The sequence below is a fragment of the Gymnoscopelus microlampas genome (genome assembly GCF_963454915.1).
Source record: "Gymnoscopelus microlampas genome assembly, chromosome: 10".
NCBI classification, from domain to species: domain Eukaryota; kingdom Metazoa; phylum Chordata; class Actinopteri; order Myctophiformes; family Myctophidae; genus Gymnoscopelus; species Gymnoscopelus microlampas.
Window position 1 is genome coordinate 44161092 of NC_139947.1, and position 22392 is coordinate 44183483.

Genomic DNA, 22392 nt, shown 5'->3' on the forward strand with positions numbered 1-22392 from the left:
TTTTGTTAATTACTGCCGTAATGTGTTTTATGTTATTATGTTTATGTGCATTCGGCGTAACTTAGTTACTGTGGGCCCTAGTGCAGACTATTATGACAGCCCCCCAGTATATATATATATATATATATATATATATATATACACACCATTAGTTGTTACATTAAGTTTTTTAAGTAAAACGTGTCGAACAAGTGTAGGGAGATCCGGGCAATTGTACCAGGGGGCAATTGTAACCCACCCAAATCCTCCAATCAAAAACAAGCTAGAGTCATGTAATCTGCACACACTCAGTAATTTCTATGCCTAGCTGTGGAAGTGAAGCAGTATCATTTCACCTCAGCAGAATTACAGGGGGAAAAAGTGATTTTTAAGTAAATTAAAGTCAATTTCTGGATGTACAGTATTTTCCTTCTGCTTTCTATGGATAATGTGATCGGGGGGGCAGTTGTGTTACACTTTTTTTAATGAATACATTTCTATTTTGGCCAATCTGTATGGTAGTTTGTCTCCCTGCTCTTCTATTGAGACATTTAGATTGTGTCAAAGGTCATGTCACACCTAGACACAGGATCTGACACGAATTTTGACCTGATGGTCACGATGGCTAGGCTCTATCAGCTCAATGGTAAAAGCACTTGCGCAGGAAACCGGGTTCAAATCCGGGGTAGAAGAGGAAAGTTATAATTACACAATTACATTTAGCCTAAATAAAAATATAAACATAAATATAAAATGAGTTTTGCTTTGAATGCACATAACTGAGTCAGGAAGCCTATCATTATTTTAGATGTCAGGTAACCTGACATCTAAAATAATTGTAATCCCATACAAAGAAAATGCAAGTAACATGCTTTTATTTGAGATACAGTGGGTTAATATGACTTATTTTTTCAGTGTTAGAATTTACCCCAACCATTGTGTAACAGTGGTTGGGGTAAATTCTAACTGCCCACACCAGGGGGCAATTATTACACTCTCTGACTTATTGCATTAATATTCAAGTCGTGTCATAATTGGTGTAAACATACAGTAGGCTATAAATAATAACTAGTGCACATATATACATGTTGCTTATATCAAAAGATGACTAAGATTTTAAGTAGTCTGAGAGTCCTGAAGGAAAATATAAAACATGTAACAAATGCTAAGCTATTATATTAGCAAAGAAGAGATGTCAGAGAAAGCTTTCAGAATTCAGCACCATGGAGAGCGGTCTGACATGCAGTAAAATAAACAGTTGGTCAATCAACAAAACAACGAACTACGCCAGTGATTTTCAACCCTTTTCATATCAAGGTCCATTTGTTCGGCATTTGAGCCACGGACCACCGTTTTATGAGATTTATACTGTCATACCCAAGACTTCGAATATTTGTTGGATAAGATTTTGTCCACAATTCCATGCTGTATTGATGTGTAGTACTGGAACCATAGAGACAACAGGCCAACGTCAAAATAACAATTCTTCTACATTCTCTAATTGTGTACACTTTTTCTAAATTAAGCAATGCAGATGTAGCCTACTGGTTCTCAAACCATAGACCCCTCCCACTCTCTGGGAACGCAGCTTCAGGCAGATAATCAGGCTAATGCAGATCACCTGGAACCCCCTCAATGACCACTAGTGGTCCCCGGACCACTGATTGAGAACAACGTACTGAACTACGCCAACCAGGAAGAAGAAAACACACTTGTCTTATACTCACGTGTCACTGCATTCGACGAGACTTGCCTGTTGCAAAAATCCTCATGCATTGTTATTGAAGTGTGAAATGTATCATACTTGTCTACTAACTTAAGAGAGCAAAGCAAAGTCACCTGTGTGCAGCAGTTTTATACTGTAGGAATTGCAAGAATGAAGGTATTCCAACTTCTCATTTTGGGCAAGCAGAAAGAGCGTTTATTTCACACAAGAACTGACAACACAACGTCCTTGTTGACACCCCAAAACCCCTGCCCAGCAATCACCTTAAAGAGCCCATGGTGAATTACACCCCAACAGAGTCACTATACAATACCAGCTTAAATTGTAGATAAAACTCTTCTGGAAAAACTAAGTCTGATCGGCTTGCAAATGTCCTCAGCTTATCAACTTAGAAAAAAGTGCTCCTCGGACTCTGACACAGGTCTCTGCCAGTCAGATCAGGTAGGTTATGGTGGGCCAGCAATGTTCAGAAGCATTTTGTTCAAAACGAGCCTCTCCGCTAAATTTAGATGCCAATCTCAGCCAATCAGGATGGACATGAGGATAGACATAATGTGTACTGATTTGCATGATATTTGGACAAAATGTGTAAGAGAAATATACCAAAAAAAATGTTTTGCAAAAATCGGCATCCTGGTGGCGCTATAATGGCCAATGTGAAAAGGGTGGAATTTCTTTCACTGCAATCGGACGCTATGTTCATGATTTGAGGCATTTTGTTCAAAGCGAACTACAACTGCAAACTTTAAATGCCAATCTTTGCCAATCAGGATGGAATACGAAACATCTGACAGATCTGTCTTGATCAAATGACAATAAAGATAATGTGTAACGATTTAAGTGATGTTTGGACAAAATCTGTAGGAGTAATATTTAAAAAAATGTTTTGAGAAACTCGGCCTGCTAGTGGCGCTATAATAGGCCAATGTGGGAAGGGTGGCATTTCTTCAGTGATGCTATGCTCATTTGAGAAGTGGTTGCTCTCTATTTTAATGACGTGACACGCACGTCGCTTAACACCTACAGTACAGGTCACACAATGGACAATTGATATGCATATAGGCTAATTCCTATGTTAATGTACCTGGCGTGAGTCGGGAGCCTTTGTAAACTTTGATGAAGTGTGAATTTAAAGTAGTTTTAAATCTATGCGTGTGCCTGCGCGTCCCCCTGGCCAAATAAGTGGTTGCTCGGCGTGCAACCCCGTCCACTGAGCATTGCACCCCTGCATTTCTTCCTCGGCCTAGTGACTATAGAGATAATGTGTACCGATTTACGTGTTGTTTGGACAAAATCTGTAAGAGGAATATCAAACAATGTGTTTTGCAAAAGTCGGCCTCCTGGTGGCGCTATAAAAGGCCGATGTGAAAAATTCACAGCAGAGGTTTTTCCTTGGTCTCTAGGGAGCGTGTGTGCACAGTTTCATGTCGATCAGAGATTAGATGTTCACAGACGGAAGGACGGACGGACACACGGACGGACACACGGCAGACACACGGACAGGGGGCAAAACAGTCTTGACTGACAAGTAAAAAAGACCCTTGACGTTGGACAACTACATTACCCAGCAGTCATCATTGCATAATGACAAACAACAACGAGAATAATAAATTATTTGTTTTATTGAATAATTTTTAATAGCTAATGTATCGTTTTTAAATGTATGTAGAAGAAGCAATTATGTTATAGATTGCAGATTACAAACTGTTAGATTCTTTTTTTATCTTTTATTTAACTCCCTCCCTTCATAATTATGTCTCTTTCTCACTCAAGAAGTCAAGTTTCTTTGCCCATATAACAACCATATAACAAAAACAAAGACTGTTTTGTGTTAAACAAGAGCACGTTGGTCTTGTGTGACCATTTAATTTGACAGTATAGACAAAATGATACTAGTCCTTGCTTGAACTCTTGGAATTTACTGGACTTTGAACCCCATTAGTCAAACTCAAGGCTCTCTAAGAGAACACATGATTTATGGATATATAATTTCTTTCACAACCTCTCTTATCTTTGTTGATGTGACCAACAAGGCTAATGGTTGAATTTTGAGAGTAAAGCTACAAAGCAGATCTTGATCCCTCCCTGGTTAATGCTTGAAGAGACAGAAACAGACAGAACAATATAATGTTTGTTATGATACTTTTGTAGAAACACTCCTAATAATGGTTAAAGTATATTTTCAAACTACTTTTTTAAAGAAGTTAAGGTACCAGTTCACTTGTTTCCTTTTTAGATCCAAATATGGCTATAACGGTCGGTCGGTCAGTCAGTCGATCGGGTAGTCGGTTGGTCCATCTATTTGCAACTTTGCTCACAATATCTCAAAATCTAATAGGCAGACTGAAGCTTTCTGGGTGCATTTCATTCCCAGATGAACACTATTGATTTTGTTGAGCCATATGGCTATCCTCAGGCCAAATGTCAATTCTTTGCACTCAAGATATCTAAGGGGCAGATTGCAGGAGGAACGAGGTACCCAACTGATTTTGGTGAACTCATGGCCTTTCTTAGCACCAACACTTTAGTCCACTTACATACAAGATATCTCTAGTTTATACTGTATAATAAGACAAGCTATGGCACATAGCATTTATACTCAATACTCGGCTCACTGACAAGTGCTCATGTCCATGGCAACAGTGTGAGCTGCTACAAATGTCAAGAGGTCCTATGAGCCAAGTGGCTTACAGCCTGTGCTGAAACTTTCCAAATTACGTCAATGAGCCAAAAAGTCTGGCTCACACTCACAGCCGTTGTCTTGCACAACATAGGCTTTTGGGACCACTCTTATAGCAGGTCTATTCTCTCTCTCTCTCTCTCTCTCTCTCTCTCTCTCTCTCTCTCTCTCTCTTACACATACAGTATTTATGTATATACACACACACACACACACACACACACACACACACACACACACACACACACACACACACAGACGCACGCACGCACGCACGCACACACACACACGCACACACGCACGCACGCACACACACACGCACACACGCACATATACCTAACCCTTTTTGTGACTATTTTCTGTGAATGTAAGTTTAATCACACAAGCTCAGCTATATTACTTGATTTTACTTGATTTGATTTGTTTAGTATTCAGACATCACCCCATGACAACACGAGGCAATAAAAATCACTAGCACTTAAAACTAAAAGCATTACTTAAACATGTATTCCCATATTGGTCCTCGGTTTACTGTAAGATGAACACAAAACACACAAATAAAAATATAACATGCACATAACAAGTAAAAAACTAAAGAAACCTCTAATTTTAAAATTAAAACCAAATTGCTTAAGAATATAATGAAATACTACTATATAAATAAAACAACCAGTAATATAAATTAGTTCAGTCGACATTTTCACATTAATACTACAATTTCATAATTCTCAAGCCTCCTTCAGTAGGCCTACCTTTAAAAAAAAAACCTTTTTCATTATTTATATATTGTATGGCTATATTAATAAGATATTAGGCCTCACGTGTGTGTGTGTGTGTGTGTGTGTGTGTGTGTGTGTGTGTGTGTGTGTGTGTGTGTGTGTGTGTGTGTGTGTGTGTGTGTGTGTGTGTGTGTGTGTGTGCGCGGCGCGCGCGGGTGCGTGCGTGTGTGTGTGTGTGGGGGGTTTCTTTTGTGAATGTAACTTTAATGACACATTCACATTAGCTCTTATAAGCTTTCCCATTACCTGCATATTATGTTGTTGAGACAGTGACATGTGACCTACTCTGACATACCATATAACCACTGGGTGGTGCACTGCAGGCTGAAGGACATCTTGATCTAGCCATGGTTCATATGACGCTCGTCTGTCACAAGCGTCATGGAACCACTTGTTCCTGGTTTGGGATTTTTTTTACAATTACAATTACAACTCATACACAGTGGCGTCCCTAGGAATTATATTTAGGGCAGGGGGGGGGGGGGTGGAATCTCTGAAAACAAGACCAGGAGACCTGGTTCTGCCAGACCCAGAATAAATTCCCTTTATGCCCATGTATGGACGAAAGGGGGACGAAATTCAGAGGTCCCTTTTATGCCCAATATGGACGAAAGGGGGACGAAAAAAAAGACAGACTTTTATGCCCATGTATGGACGAAAGGGTGACAAAGCCTCATGTAGGCCGACCCCTTGGGTCTGGCAAATATCTATCTCTGAAAATATCTAAAACTGAATCGTAGTTCAACTTCAGACCTTCAGTTAAATCTCTCTCAAACGCAAGGAGACACAGACTATTTAGGCGAGAGGTTGTCATTGTAGCATACTTCTGAGTGTACCTTTGACTCTGACTCTGTACACTGCAAAATGGGTACACTGCATGTTGTCAGTGGCAGTGTAAAGTGCCCTTAAGAAGTAATGGACACTGGCGAAAAGGGCACACGTCCAAATCCTTGAGTAGTGTGTCAAATGTTGCTCGGTCCAAAATGAAGCAATTAAGCTCGTCTTCTTTAACTATAGCACCAAAAACACTGTCAGAGTGATGAATGGCTCAAACTGCTCTCAGTCAGAGCGAGGTGAGTACAGGTGATGGCCAAGACCCCCACCCCTGGCACCCCATGAAGACAAAGGCATAGGCCACATTTGCATGGCTATATGGGTGAGGGTCGCTCTGCTGAATGGATACGGTGGCGATGAGATTGGCTGCCTGCCCGTGAATGGACGAGGAGGCGGAGGTAATGGCCCGACGGCCACTATTCGGGTTGGTGTTGCAACACTCTCTGTTTTTCAGCCAGTCTTTTACTTTATTTTTCTTGGGGAGGCAAGATCTTTGTTGGGCAGGCGACCGCCTGTCCTGCCTCTACAGTGGATACGCCTCTGCTCCTACATCTACATAAACGTTTAAATTTCAAATATAAACTGCTGACCCCCAAGCCGGATATAACCAGTTAAAGTGCACAGGTCTAAGTACCTGTATCATCCGTAGCCTATTGTTCAATAAAAAGCTTTTTAATCCGATCGCCGGCCATTTTCTCCGAATTTTCCCCGATGCTTTCAACTACGCGACCCTATTGGTTAGGAGGTGTATTGCATTCTGATACATTATTAAAAAAATAGAATATGGCCGCCAATCGGATTAAAATGCTTTTTATTGGACAATACGGACGATACGGGTACTTAGACTGGTGCGCATTAACTTGTTACATCCGTGGCTTGGGGGTAAGCACTTTATATTTGAAATTTGAACGTTTGTTTAGATGTGGCACTTGTAAATGTAAAAAGTCGCAAACCAGAAACAAGTGGTTCCATGACTGTCATTGTATGGCAGTCATGTTTCAGGGCTAATCTTGATCCAGCTCCAGTGGTCAACCCACAGGGCATATAGGTGAAATTGCCTAAATATAAGAAAATGTGTCTGACACACAAAAGTTCATTAATCCACATCTGAATTGACTACTAATCTAATAACTTACCGATGTTGGTCATTTGACAGAGCTGGTAATTTGCATCTGTATAATATCTACCAGTGTATCCTGGCAATTAAATTATTAATTATTACCTTTGATTGCGTCATTTTCAGTTGCGATTGGTTAACATGAACTGAGTTAAAGAAAAATAAGGCACTGCACAAGGCTGGACATAGTAGCCTAAAGCCTACTACTACACCAGGTGTTACCTTTAATAAATCATCTATACTTTCTATATAGTTATTATGGCAATCATTGTTGTTCACAATCACAATAAACTTCTACATCACTGTCAATGATGTAGGAGGCTATGTTGTGCAACGGCTTGGCATAGGCTAATTGAATTAAGTCCACGTCAGTTAAACCTCCCCATATGGCTATAGCTAGTGTATAAAGCTGCTGCTAAACGAGCTCGTTAATCCGTGTATAGACTAGCTAGGACCCAAGAGTTTCTGTAGGATAGGATCCAAGAGTTTCTCTATACATTGTAGCCGGTTTGCACTGCATCCTCTAGATGAAAGGATAATTGCGGCAGTTTCTCCTGTTGGATGGTCCATAAAGGCGTGTCCGCGGCATGTTGTATACAACAGTTTGTAGGGTTTCGATAGGCTTCGGGTTACGACTACGAGTTCTCACCGGGAGAAGCTTGAACACTCCTACTATCCGCACCACACACACTCCTACTACCCGCATACGCACCAGCAGTCACAGCGTTTCCGCGATGGCTCAACATTTATCCGAACAAGTGGTATTCAACAAGCCTAAGGTAGGCTACAGTAAGTTATTATAAGCATGTGGTCATGAATGATTTAAGCGTAGTGAATTATTGATTAACTACGGAAGCCTAAACCTTCTTAGAATATCCCAGACAAATCGCCGCGTAAGGGTTGGTAAAATTAAATATTTATAGAAAAAGCTTCTGTTTCACTTGTTTGCTCATAAAAGCACGTGGTTCATTGCCTGAAATCATTGATTTTTTTGTGCTATTATATCCTTTGTGCCTTAATTAAATTTGCGGCAGCACCCCACAGCCAGCTGCTATACGCGCACTGGATGATGATGATGATGATGATAATGGCAAATTGAAAATGAAAAACCTTATAGACTACAACTTTTATTGTATTTCCTTATACCTAGAAGAAGCACATCTTACGCAATAAGTTCATGGTGGTTCCACAGATGTCTCAATATGTTGTTTGAAAATAGCTTGTCATTACCAACATATTAGACTACTTTTCTTCCCACAGTTCTCCAGCAATGTGCATGGGGATGCCATTGCATCCCATTAGAATTGTACGTGGAGTTTGCTTAAAACTTATCAGTTTCAATTAAGATAGGCCCAATCGCCCGTATGTCCACAACAAGTGGCCTTTGGACAGTTCGGAGTCATGGCACTGTCTGAGTCAGCATGCCCATGACAGTTGATAAGAGATGAGGAAAAAACTGGATCCTCGGAGAGATAAGACTAAAGAAGTAGCCTATGGTGTGTGTGTGTGTGTGTGTGTGTGTGTGTGTGTGTGTGTGTGTGTGTGTGTGTGTGTGTGTGTGTGTGTGTGTGTGTGTGTGTGTGTGTGTGTGATGTGCGCACGCACGCGAGCCCGTGTGTGCGCGTGATGTGTGTACAGTATAGTACAGTAGAGTACAGTTAAACATTGGCGCACAAAGAGATAGTCATGTAAACATGTCATGTGAACATGTCACACATTGATCATATTGGCCAACACTGATACCAGCTTGGTTCTTTAAAAATAGATACATACAACCACTGCATGAACCCTAGCAGCCCCATTCTAGGGGCGAATATTCCATGAAAATAGCAGTTCTAGAAGCTATATATATATATATATATATATATATATATATATATATATATATATATATATATATATATATATATATATATGTATATATATATATGTGTGTGTGTGTGTGTGTGTGTGTGTGTGTGTGTGTGTGTGTGTGTGTGTGTGTGTGTGTGTGTGTATATGTATATATATAGTGCTCAAGCTAAAAAATAAACTGAAGATAAACCAAAAACATTTTGCCATATGGCTGTCAGTGTATCTGACTTGTTACCTGGGATGACTAAGTAGAAATCAGGCGTAGAGACTTAAAGGAAACAATAGCTTAAGTTTACTGTTCTCTGAAGATACAACATCTTTCTATGAATCATATATTGTTGCGGTCGGGCAGAAACCTCTCCATATTTCAAACTTTTTAGATATTTTCGTCAATGAATGCCCTACTTCATTATACAAGCGTCACACAAAAGTAGTGATAATAGCAGATCTACAAGCTCAGACGCGTTGTGGGCTTTTTGGACATACAGGTTTCCACCCGACAGCAATGATATGCATGGTCTTTCCCTGGCTTTTTGGACCCTACCCCTTCCCCCAATCCGTTTGGGGATATGGTTCATCTTTCAGTAGGCCTATATGTTATTAAACAAAAAACAGCATTTAACATAATTTTGGACCATTATCATTACCATATTTCTGAAAAAGAACAGAATTTGATTTTTTTTTTTAATTATTTATTTTGACAAATTATCAATGTAGAGAGGCATTTTTTGGCAGAAGCAGCTTTCTTTGTGGAATTTGACAGTTTTGACCCTTGAACAGTTGTCGCTTTATAGATCTATTTTTGGCACAGGACACCGTCGCGTCGTAGGTAGGTGGTACAAAGACCTGGATTGTTCAGGTGCAGACTGAAGCCATAGAATGACCTACAGTTAGTCAAGAGATGCACGATGAGAAGAAGTTCAGTACAACCAGTGTTGGGACTGGGAGTAACTTCCCCAACGTTGAGTACAACTCCCTGAGGATGTCCTAGACTTGTTGATGGGTTCGCCCAGTGGTTCCCAACTCTGGGTCGGGATCCATTTTCGGGTTGCGGAATGATTTTTGTGGGTTGTGAGTGAATTATCATTTCAAAATATTTCCAAAAAGTCAAATATTTCACAAAATATTTTCTGAAATGTTACCCCCAAAATCCATAAATTGAAAAAATATTTTAAGAAATGTAGTCAAAATAGCCGATCTACTAGCTCACACCAAGCTTGTAGGTCTGCTATTTTCACTATTAAATAGGGCTTAAGGATTCATTCATAATTTTTCAAAGTTTGGGTCCCGGGGAGACAACAAAATTATCGTTTGGGTCTCTGCTGAAAACATGGGAACAAATGGGTTGGCCAATGGTCCTTTGTCTTGGAACTGTAACACTAAACTCTAAAGCTGTGTGCTGATGTCAAATACTTCAACCCAGATACACTTAAGGATCTAAACAAAAAGAGACATTTTGAAAACTAACAGCATCAACTGTAAACATGACTCATTTCTGTAAACATTTGCTTTCTACACGTCTTCTATTTATCAGTTATTCATTGCCCCTGTCACACACAAGCAAGCACACACAAAGCATACAGACAGATATTGACACAATAGACACCAGAATGCAAAATTTAAATCACAATATTGACATTATAAATGGCCTGTGGAGGCATGCAATGCAGAAACCGTGGCCTTCAAATCACGCAAAATGAAGAGAAAAAGAAAATATTTTCTAAAACCAAAGAATTAGAAGGCTGGCACACAAACTCTATCATCCCTATTCTGGGCATGTCACCATCACAATAGACAAACATTCAGCAAAAATAGGCGAATATTCTGTGAAAGTAGACGAACATTCAGTGATAATAGAAGATCAGCTGCTTTCGCTATTTGATATATATAGGGCAGTGATTCAGGAGCCCCGAGTTGGTCACATCGCATCATTTTACCTCATACCCCTCTCATTGCAGGACATTTCCTCCCCTTTTCCAAGCTGGTCTGTACAAATGTTAAAGCAATCACTGACTAATTGTTTTTACCAATGTCGTAAGGCTCAAAGGGCCGCTGTTGGATACAAACATTGTTATCTTATGAATGTCCATAATTTCAGAGCGGAAAGGCATACATTCCATACGTTCACACAGTTGATTGTATGTCCTAAATTAAGCTTTTCTAATGTTCTCCTTCTCTCCTATTTCCTGCCATGTGATTGTATGGCTGAGATTACTTTTCACCTTAAGTGCAGTGTGGTTTTCCTCCCATGTGTAGATAGAACAACATGTGTCTTGATTTATTTATTCTCGTTTTACCCCTTTTCCTGGTCAGACAGCCAAGGAACATAATGCCAGAAAGGAAAGGTGGTACAGTGATATTTCAAGTTCATACCTTTTCATTTCCCAGCATACTTCCCTTGACTGTGAACAGATTACCCCTGACAGTAGTGGCCCAAGGAAAGTAAAAACAAGCCACGACATGGAAAGAAATGCATTGCTTGCCTTGTTTTCAAATTAACAGGCAAAATGAAAGCCTAAAAAATATATTTTTCAGTATTTAGATTTTTTTTATTCATACATTTTCAACCTCCTGGGTGGGTAGGGGTGCGGTACCTGGTAGTGGGGGTGCGGCCGCCCCACACAGCATCCCTCGTTCCCGTGGCTATGATGTGAACAATGAACTCCATGGAAATCTGGCATTTACTTTTACTTTACTCAAGATATGATAGATGAATGGGGCAAAAACATAACCTCCTTGGTGGAGGTTATAAGCATGAAAGAATGTATAGTCACTATATGGAGCACAGCAAGACTTGCTTGGTCAAGAGAGAAGTGTCCTTTAGCAGGATAGAAGCACTGTGTATTTAAGACTAAATTAGACCATTAATAATCCATTGATAAAGGGAAAAGTGGGTAGGACATACAGTAATAGCCTAGAAAAAACATGAGATAAAAGTGATATATGATATTGTTATTCTAAATCATCTAGGACAGTATACCATCAAAGGCAGAAGCCAGATCATTTATATTCAACCCTACCGTAGCATCTGAAGCAGTTCCGTGGCCAGTGAATATGATGAATTTTAATCTATGGTTATCAGTTCTGCCTCACAGTAGGTGTTATTGTTCTCAAGAAATTCTCTGGGTGCCTGCACAGTTCTCTTTACCATATCTCATTCACTTGACACAAGAGCTCCAAATTTTGCATGTGTAAGCTAGGTCGCCGTTTGTTCTGTGTGCAAATTCCAAAGCATCTCATCACATTGCCAGGAGACACATTTGTTTTAATTGTTTAAGGAAATAGCAAAATGCCACTGTATCTTTTTTTTGATAACCTTATGCACATGTATGTAAAATCCATTGATAGTATGTCACAAATGTACACAAATTACATATAACCACTGCAAATCAGATAACGGTAATTTAGCAGAATGAAACAATAAATTTCTTTTTTTTTATTAATTTAGGAATTTGAAGAGATTTTACATTCCCAGAAAGTCCTGGATAATTTGTCTAGAATTTTAAATCGATTTTGAATAAAACGATATACTTATTTATTTTGCCACCAGGTCGCAAAATTTGAAACAATTGGGGATTACATGTCAATCTCAAGCTTAACCCACCGGTCATAGCTGATGACCAGAATTCTGCCCTTGGCTGTTGTAGAAGCTAGGATTTATGGTGGGGGGTATTTTCATTATACTACGGCCATGTCAGACTGTCTGACCCTTTGATTCAGACAGGCAGTGTTGAGATCATGGCCATTGAGACTGAGGTCTCATCTGTATGAAAATAAATTGTGTTGATAGATTGATTTATTGTTCGCCATTGACTGTCTTTCTTTTTCACAGGTTGAGCTGCATGTGCATCTGGATGGCGCCATCAGAGTTCAGACTATTCTTGATGTTGCCAAGTAAGTTAATCTGCTATCCTTTTTTGTTTCTTTGTTTTAGCATTGATTCACTTAAAGCGGCACTATGTAACCTTTTAATGATTAGAATGTATGTTAATACAATACGTATACAATTGGGGTGGTTGTATTTTGTCTCCCTGCTCTTCTACTGAGACATTTAGATCCTGTCAAAGGTCATGTCTCACCTAGACACAGGATCTGACACAAATCTTTACTGTACCTGATGGTCAAGATTCAATGTATCCCCTTAACAAGTAGACAGGCTCTATTAGCTCAATGGTAAAGACTTCAGCACTTGCACAGGAAACCGGGTTCATATCTGAGTTATACGGTTTGTGTGTAAAACTCACTGGCACTAGGTTGTCTGAGAAGGCATGGGTCAAGATTTGTCTAAATGGAATCTTATGAGGCTATATTCAGAAAAGGTCATAAGCACTATATTGTAGGCTAATAATTAAATAGCTCCCATTGTCACGGTGTGACAATGTCATGGTGTGTGTGAGTCTCTGGGCATGCATGGGAGAAGCATGCCCATGCATGCATCCACATAGGGACATGTTACATGTTATCTATTGATAGATAGATAGATAACGCACACACACACGCACGCACGCACGCACGCACGCGCGCGCGCGCGCGCGCACACACACACACACACACACACACACACACACACACACACACACACACACACACACACACACACACACACACACACACACACACACACACACACACACACACACACACACACACACACACACACACACACACACACACACACACACACACACACTGTTGCCACCACCACACCTTTATTTACGCCTGACAGTGCTTTCCCCCTCTTACTCCCCCACACTATAATACCACTCTGAGCTTTTCCAAACTGTCACAATAAAGCCTTAAACCACAGGGGAGAAAAACTCCTAATTTCCTTTTCCTTTACAAATGAACCTCAGCATCAAGCTAGAGTTTGTGCTTCTCTTGAACTGCATTTACCCTTTTCTTTCCTACCAGGAGGCGAGGCATCACTCTGCCAGCGGATACTGTAGAGGAGATGACTGAGATCATTATTGTCCAAAAGCCTGCAACCCTCACCGAGTTTCTTGGGAAGTTTGCTGAGTACATGCATGTCATTGCGTAAGTCCAGAATGATAAGTAGGAACTCAGAATTAGTTAAAGTATTTCCGTGCTGTCCAGGAGAAGGTGGCTTCGAAGATTAATATACAAAATGTGTCATCCGATCATAAGCAATCATTTGAAACCACAATTTACCATAATATCTACTATATTACCTACCCTGTCTGTGATTGCTGGGATTGCCACCTATATGACAGAGCAGAAGCGCTGTGCATGCTGAAGTGCAGCAGACATTGATTTTAAATGTCAGTCTTGCAGAACATGAACACATCATGTGACCATAATCAGGATTAAGTGACATATTGGCTACTGTTCTAGAGTGAGTTTTAATAGTTTGGTATTACCAGTCTTACAGTATATCTAAACTTACTGTGAATACTATACAGTGTCACTGGTGACTTGAGATTTGAGCCTTGATTTGGACTTGGAAGTCACAAACAGCATTCACACAGAAATTGCGACTTCTGTGCTGTTACTGCAGACTGTGAAAGCAAAAAACATAATGAGATTTCACCAATGAATCAATGCTAAAATGCAAGAGCAGAAGCTTATTCAAAGAAGAACTTTAACCACTTAAGCCCTATGCTTTGTTGTACAACATATAGCGAAAATAGCCGATGTACAAGCTTACATTATAGGTCTGCTATTTTTGCAATTATTGAAAAAGTACATTTTTTAAAATGTGCCCAAAATAGGGATACCAGGGTTAAATCTCACAGGCCTACTGTAGTACAGTATAGATACAGTACTACTGTAGTTTTGAGATTCTGTACCATAACCTTGGTAACTGGCGGGCACTGCTAAACTGGTGTGGATATTCAATTGTGGGCATAGAGCTGATAGACCTAGACTCAAGTCGGACTTGCAAAAATCAGGACTTGAGTTGGACTTGCCACAAAAGACTTTAAAAAGCTCTAGGCAGATTGGTATAGAAAGGACCAAAACACAGATTCAGATACTGAATGGCCCTAGAACTGTGTGGAAAACAACACACAACAACAACTCATGATTGTCTGCAACAGCTGAACATCACCTTGTTTTCCGCTGAATGGGCCATTCTATATCGAGGCTCTTGAAAAGCTTGTGTGCAATATTGCTTCCTCTTCCATTTCAGTGACATAGGGAACTTGCTAGCAGTTAGTTCATGTTGTATATGAGTTTAACAGATGGATGCTGGGGAGAGGGAGTGTTTTAGTGGGAGAAGAGAACAACAGGAATTTAGTGGTCTGTGGCAAGCATTCACACTACTAATGTAAATGCTGGAACCAATGTTAAGCCCCTTGCACACAGTCAGTTTTATTTGCACTGGGAAAAAAACAGATGGCGAACTTTTTAAAATGAATACCAGTACACTTCTGTATGACCTGCACAACTACTTATTTTTAACTGGGTTTTTTTGTTTCGTTTTTAACCCAGTTAGATTATTTCAGATTTGTAACCAATAAAATATTCATTCGACTCTGCTGTACATCGTGTAATGTGCGATCAGACCTGTATAGGTTTTCCCTTTGTCTGTTTTGGCCAATGGTTTTGTTGAATGTATTAGCAATGTATTAAGGCCTTTAATAATAGCTAGTGTGACTCAAGTGATTCAAATATAAGTGATAAATCACAGTGCCATTTCATCTGCTTTTTGTTTTGTCACATTGATAGCGGTGACAGAGACGCCATTAAGAGAATAGCCTATGAGTTTGTGGAAGACAAATCCAAAGAGGGAGTGATTTATGTTGAGGTCAGATACAGCCCCCACTTCCTGGCTAATACCCAAGTGGAACCCATCCCCTGGAACCAGGAAGAGTAAGTATTTATCGCAATGCTCTCCTGCAGCTTCAAATTTACAAACCTTGTATTTTAAGATATATTGATAATTGAGCTAGTACTCACAGTGTTTAGTATTTCAGCATTACATTATGCAGATTGATTATACACATGTATATCAATTAATGCTTTCCGTTTTCCGTCTTTCTCTACCATTCCAAACCTATGTCTCTATGGCTTTGTTTCCTCCACAGAGGTGACCTCAGCCCAGACGAGGTGGTGCAGCTAGTCAATGAAGGCCTGAGAGAGGGGGAGAAGGCCTTTAATATCAAAGCCAGGTCCATTCTATGCTGCATGCGCCACATGCCAAGTAATGAACGTTCATGTGTCTGTCTGGTCAAATGGCCTTGTAAGAGAAGAGCTCCTCCTTTCTATTAACTGGTCCTTCTACATTAGGAAAGAAAGGCAAAAGTCGCATTTGGATATACCCACAGAGAATCTGCACAGTTTTCAGAGTGCTCTAGCGGTGCACGCTTAGTTCAGCTGATTTATGAACGGCCATTAAAAACAACACGTCTTGCCTGTATAGGGTAATGTATTGTTGCTTTGTGCCTCTGTGCCTGTCGTCTGTATTGTACCTCACTACTTCCTATACTCGTCTTGCCTCGTTTAGCATGCATTTCGCCTTGTCTAATAGGCATTTAGCTATTACTTCTTCCTCCATTGTTGTTTTCATCAGTGCTCAACCCTGCTTCTGAGTATAGTCGGTCAGTGTGCACACTCAGTGCATCGAGGGCACAGCACTTTCAATGGCAAGGCACCGACTGCACTCAATTTACGAACGACCAGAGAGGTCTATCAGTGCATATTTCCGAACGCACCCAATGCCTGAACATGCTGTTCCCTGCTTATTCAACAAACAAACAACATCACCCTGGAAGGGCTTCATTAGGTTAATAAACCTGATGAAGCCCTATCTAGGTGAAACGTTGTTTGTTTGTTGAATAAAACATGGGACAGCATTATATTCTGTGTGAGGACATTACCTTTGAGGGGATGTGCGTATCCTACCTCTTTTCATATCCTTCTACATTAGGAGCCACTTGAAATGAAACCCATCACACTGAACTATGTAGATAACATTGCATGAGAAGCAGACAACAGATTCCCCAATATTGCACTGCAATTGTTACTACAGTACTAAATAATATACTTTATTATATACATAATTGAATTTACATGTGGTGCGAGAACATAATATTGGACAGTATATATAATATAAAACACATATATTACATTACATGAAATCTAATAATAAAATTGTTTGACTGGTGGATATGTCTTTATGAAAGAAATACTTCAGCAATTATTGTTGGAAGTATTCTATATCCGGAGTGGGTGCTCATTCACCTCCATGGTGCCATGTTATTTTCTCAAAACTGCATGCTAACCCTAAGCTGTTCCTTTCCCAATACTATGGAGGGGCTCTTTCTCAAGTGTGTATTGCATCACTGTTCAACCAACTGAATCCCTCCCAGGGTGTGTTGACTCGCAACACACCCTGGGAGGGATGTTCCATCTACAATAAAATGGACAGACTCATATCCCCCTGAGGATACATTAATTTAATGCTTTGTTTGTTTTTTTACTTGAAAAAAATTGGTGAGCTACAGTCATATGATGAGGTATAAATTAGGCTTAAATCAAGGTATCTGCATATGCTAGACATGATAGTACAACCCCATGGTATTTATTTGCTTTCTCATGAAACGTGTTGGATTTGACAGGCTGGTCCATGGATGTAGTCGAGCTGTGTAAGAAGTATCACCATAAAGGAGTAGTGGCCATTGACTTGGCAGGTGACGAGTCCCTCAACTGTGAAGCTTACCCAGGACACAGGATGGCCTACGAGGTAAGCAGTGCAGCTATGCCAAACCTCAGATTTTCTGGCTGAACTGAGAAAAAACTATAAACATGTCACTACTTAATAATTGCTTAATAATTTAAATATGCTTTGGCAAGCTAACTGCACAAAGCTTTGAATAAATATCTTTTTCTGGTGTGTGTGAGATCTCAGTCTCAAATGATTGGAGACATTCTTTTTTATTGTAATCCTGCACGTATAGTAAGTATAAGATGTCTGCCTTTGGATGTACTGGATGCAATCAGTAAATACTTACATAATCAGTTTTGCCTGTATGATGATCTTCAGTAATACTGACAAGAGGACTTTAGTCACTTATTATAAGTCCTCATCATCTATGTCAAATGGATGAAAACAGTACATGTTTCAATTCAATGCATACTGTATTATGTATATATTATCAACCTCAGAATACATAAATATGAACCTTTATGTTCTTAACTCTTTACTGTGATTGTCTAAAGTATGTGGAACTTATGTATTTTCTTTTATTGCAAATCCCATTCATGGCCAAAACTAAACAAACCTTGAAAAGACATTTGCCTGGTGTCTTCATGTTATCGTTGAACACCATCCAAAGGGACCTGCAAATGGAGGACTACAAACTTCCAGAGTTCACATGTAGAAAATCAAGTAGTCAAATTTGGACTCTACTTGATTCACTGTCTGCTTTTAAGTAACCAGTGTGATATTGTGAAAGTAACAAACTGTGTAAAAATATTTATAAATAGAAATTCTTAATTTATACTCTATGCGCAACAAAGTATACATTTGGCCTACTAAACGTTGAATGTGAACAACTTGTAAACAACTTGCACTTACCATAAACTGCATATAGGATAGTAGCATATGGACCGGATACAGAGGGTAAACAATAATCTGACATGGCAGATCTCACACATCTCAACATCTGCTTAAAGTTCTAGTGTGACAAAAGCCAAACATATGAGCAAAAGGCTAAGAGCCACTCTAATAAGAAGTGATATCTTCTAAACTACACAACCATTCACATGATGTGGGGAATCATTTACATGATTAAAATGGGAACCCCCACTGTGAGTGTGCTAATGGTAAATTGGATCAAGAAAAAATATTATTTAAACTCGTGGGATGTTTTGTTCATGTTTCTCTTTAGCAATGCCACAGTATGAAACATTGTGTGTGTAACATGAGGAAAATGAGCGCATTCAGAGGACATGAGTAGCCTAGTCTAATTTTAAAAACAACTGGAATGTTGTCATTGATTTTAAAACCAGATGTTTGGCGTGACTGCTCGGGTGATTGCACTGTTGTTGATTCCGTGACCGCTGATGTTGACAGGAAGCAGTGCGTTGTGGGATCCACAGAACAGTTCATGCAGGAGAGGTGGGCCCGGCTTCCGTGGTGAAAGAGGTACGCCTTCCTTCCGGACTCCCGGGGATTGTGGTTTGACAAGGGCAAGACAGATTTCCTTAGCACCCATTTCAACATAATATTTTAATGTCTAGCCCTATTTAATCAGAAACCATATCTCACAATATTGTGGCTTGCAAAGAAAGTTCTGGTCATTACTTGAAGGATAAAAAATGCAACACATTTGCAGTGGTGGAAGAAGTGCACAGGAAAATGTTTTTAACTTTTTTGATAATAGCAGATCTACAAGCTCGCAATGCATAAATAGCCACGGTATAGAATACGGCTTAAATCGTTAAAGTATGTTTTGTATTAATAATCTAAGTCTGCAAAATAATTAGTACATAAAGCTGTCATATAATTGTAGTAGAGTAAAAAGTACAAGTAGTGGAGTGGAGTACAAGTTTAAAGTAAAGTAAATGTACCTCAAAATTGTACTTAAGTACAGTACTTGAGTAAGTAGACTTAGTTCTTTTCCATCACTATGCGATTGTATGCCGAAGTATATTAGGCTATGAACATAATATCTGTCAAAGTGACAGGCCAACTGTGCAACCAAAGACAGCATACCTTCAGAAATTGCTTGCTTGATCTGGTATCAACTTTCGTGTTTTTTTTTTCCTTCTTCTTCTTCTTTTATGAAACTACTTAATGAACCCTATATGTGTATATAATATACATTGAATATTATTTGTAGGCTGTAGAGTGTCTGAAAGCAGAACGGATTGGACATGGATACAGAACAGTGGAGGACCAAGGCCTGTACAAAAAACTGCTTGCCCAGAACATGCACTTTGAGGTATAACCACTCACGGTGAACCATTTTTATTGTGTGCAATATAACTAGTTAGTTTATCATAAACATATCTCTGACAAGGTCATTATGCCTATCTCCAATATCTTTTGCAATGCAATTATTATCATTATCATTTCCAATATGTAATATATTTTAAGTGTTTTGCATAGTTTATCTTGCACAATGATAGGGCTGATATCACATCAGAAATTGGAATAACATTATTATTAGTAATCAAAGAAGCACGATAAGTAGGAGGGATACGGTTCTGATTACACAGTGACACCTAGTGGTTGTCAAAGGTTAGTAGAGTTTTGTCTTGGTTTTAGTAGAATTATTCACTCTTACATTTGTGTGCTACTGTGTGTGATTCCAGGTGTGTCCTGTGTCCAGCAAATTAACAGGTGCCTGTGACCCAGACTTTACCAAGCATCCTGCCATCATGTAAGCTGACATTATTAATACAATATTTATGTCTTTCATTTAGAGTTTTCACTTCTATTGTTTGTTTCATTTGCTTATATTTTGTGTGCAGGTTCAGAAAAGACAAAGCCAACTACTCCCTGAACACAGATGACCCCCTGATCTTCAACTCAACCTTGAACCTAGACTACAACACTTGCCACAAATACATGGGATTTACCGAGGAAGAATTCGAAAGACTGGTGAGGCCTAATGGAGACACTTTAACAGCACATACATACATTATTACGTACATACGTATGTCGTACGTATGTACGTACGTACGAACGAACAGATGAACAGACAGACAGACCACACAAACATTGAAAACATTGTTTTCTAAATTCTACTTATCATGTCTTGTAGAATATCTGTTCAGCTCAGTCCAGCTTCTTGCCCGAGAAAGAGAAGAAGGATCTCCTCAACCAACTGTACGAGGCCTACGGGATGGTGCAGAACACTGTCTTCTGAAAGAAATACTGAAGTCATGAGGGAGCAATGCAAGTCATCACAGGAACCAACCGTACCCCACCCCCACCACCAGACACATAGGAATGTCTCCCTCGTTGACAACACATATAACCAGCCTTTATGCTCTGCGGAACCAGCACTGTACATCTCTGTACTGAACTGACTGTTAATCTCTTAATACTCAAGGGACAACATCTACAGCACATATTTATAAATGCTTGTGTTAGCAGTATTGATATATTTTATACTACTTTTGTTTACTGAGGAGTTTATAAAGCTATATCATGGTCTTAACTAATAAGCAATAAAAAGTAATTGTAGTCTTAAGGTAGTTATGCCTCCATTTCATACAATAATCTGGCCATCGCCCTCCTGGCTCCAAAGCTGTGGAATGACCTCCCTTCTTTGATACTGAAGATGTCCATCTTCAGTTACTCCCCATCGCAGTCTGACAACCCATCTCTTCAGACTCAACCTCATTTCCAGCCTCCCTCCTCAACCCTAGACTGGGTAGCATTCTATCTTCCCTCACCACGCTGTCACTACCCCATCAGGCACTTACAGTAAGTGACTTACTATCTTCCATTTGCATTTCCTTCTCATCAAGCATTTAATTCATACGCTACTATGACTATGATGCTTACCTGCTACCCTAGTTGTCTTGCAGTATTAACCTTGTTCTTCCTTGACCACTGTTCATGGTAGCCATATATATATATATATATTCCATATGTCTGGCTTTTAAAAAGGTAATTATGAAGATGTGTGTAGCATAGTCTGTGATCTGAATTGCTTGTCTTATGCTTGTCTGTTGCTATTGTCCCAACATTGTTAAATCCAAGCATTGTCAATTTTGTATGAACATATTTAATATGAACTATTGGTGCAGCAACATCAGATAACATGTATATGTAATCAGTTGTAACATCCTTTTTATTCAGGACCATAGATAATTTGGGCCATGGTTATTGTCAAGCATCATTGCCATAACCAATTCAAGCTAACTAATATCCTTCTTGAATTTACATTATATTGTCATTAACTTCTCTAATGCAATGTGTACATGTGTATAATTTGGTGAAGTTTGATTTATTATAGTGCATTATTTAAAAAACAAAAGGCCTGTGGGGAAAACACATTGTAAGCTATTGTGTAATTTCTGTTGCCTGTCGGGTTGCCCAAATAATGAATTAGTCAGCCAAAGTCATACTAATTTGTTTTTCCCTATATAAAATATAGGTTGTATCAGGTAAACCAGTTCAATACCAAATGTTGTTCTATGCATGAACACTAGGGGGCATACAACTGTTACCTCAAAGGACAAAAACTGAGTTAACTGAATTGGTTTTACAGTTCATAATGATATGGGGATGAATGCAATTCAATTGATGCATAGTTTTAAAAATCTAACTGAAAATTATCCAGAACATTGGTGTATAAAAATAAACAAATCATTCGCCATATAATACAGTACATCGTAACATTAAACCACCACTCTTGAACTGGACACCATCTAAAGCTTGGCACGTGCAGAGGTTATTGTATTTTTTTTTTCTTTCTTTTTTTTTCAGATTAAAAAATAAAGT

General features: G+C 39.3%; 1 protein-coding gene across 2 annotated transcripts; it reads left to right on the plus strand.

Annotated features, from left to right (window-relative positions):
• Positions 1-7769: 7769 nt before the first annotated feature.
• On the plus strand, positions 7770-22308 carry ada (adenosine deaminase). 2 transcript variants are annotated; one of them, XM_084068880.1, is made up of 11 exons: positions 7770-7894; positions 12802-12863; positions 13881-14003; positions 15657-15800; positions 16016-16131; positions 17549-17673; positions 19006-19077; positions 19775-19876; positions 20250-20317; positions 20409-20538; positions 20702-22308. In XM_084068880.1, the coding sequence occupies exons 1-11, from the start codon at positions 7850-7852 to the stop codon at positions 20804-20806; spliced, it is 1092 nt and encodes a 363-aa protein (XP_083925006.1). In that variant the 5' UTR covers positions 7770-7849; the 3' UTR covers positions 20807-22308. The 2 variants fall into 2 exon arrangements, with proteins under 2 accessions (XP_083925006.1, XP_083925007.1); XM_084068881.1 differs by having other exon boundaries at positions 7837-7904.
• Positions 22309-22392: the final 84 nt, after the last annotated feature.

What these genes read in the sequence shown, in the direction of transcription:
- ada (XM_084068880.1), top strand. Translation starts at nt 7,850, where the DNA reads ATGGCTCAACATTTATCCGAACAAGTGGTATTCAACAAGCCTAAG. An exon ending in ACCAAGCATCCTGCCATCAT is followed by an intron (nt 20,318 to 20,408) that starts GTAAGCTGACAT and finishes TTTTGTGTGCAG; the next exon opens with GTTCAGAAAAGACAAAGCCA. An exon ending in AGGAAGAATTCGAAAGACTG is followed by an intron (nt 20,539 to 20,701) that starts GTGAGGCCTAAT and finishes CATGTCTTGTAG; the next exon opens with AATATCTGTTCAGCTCAGTC.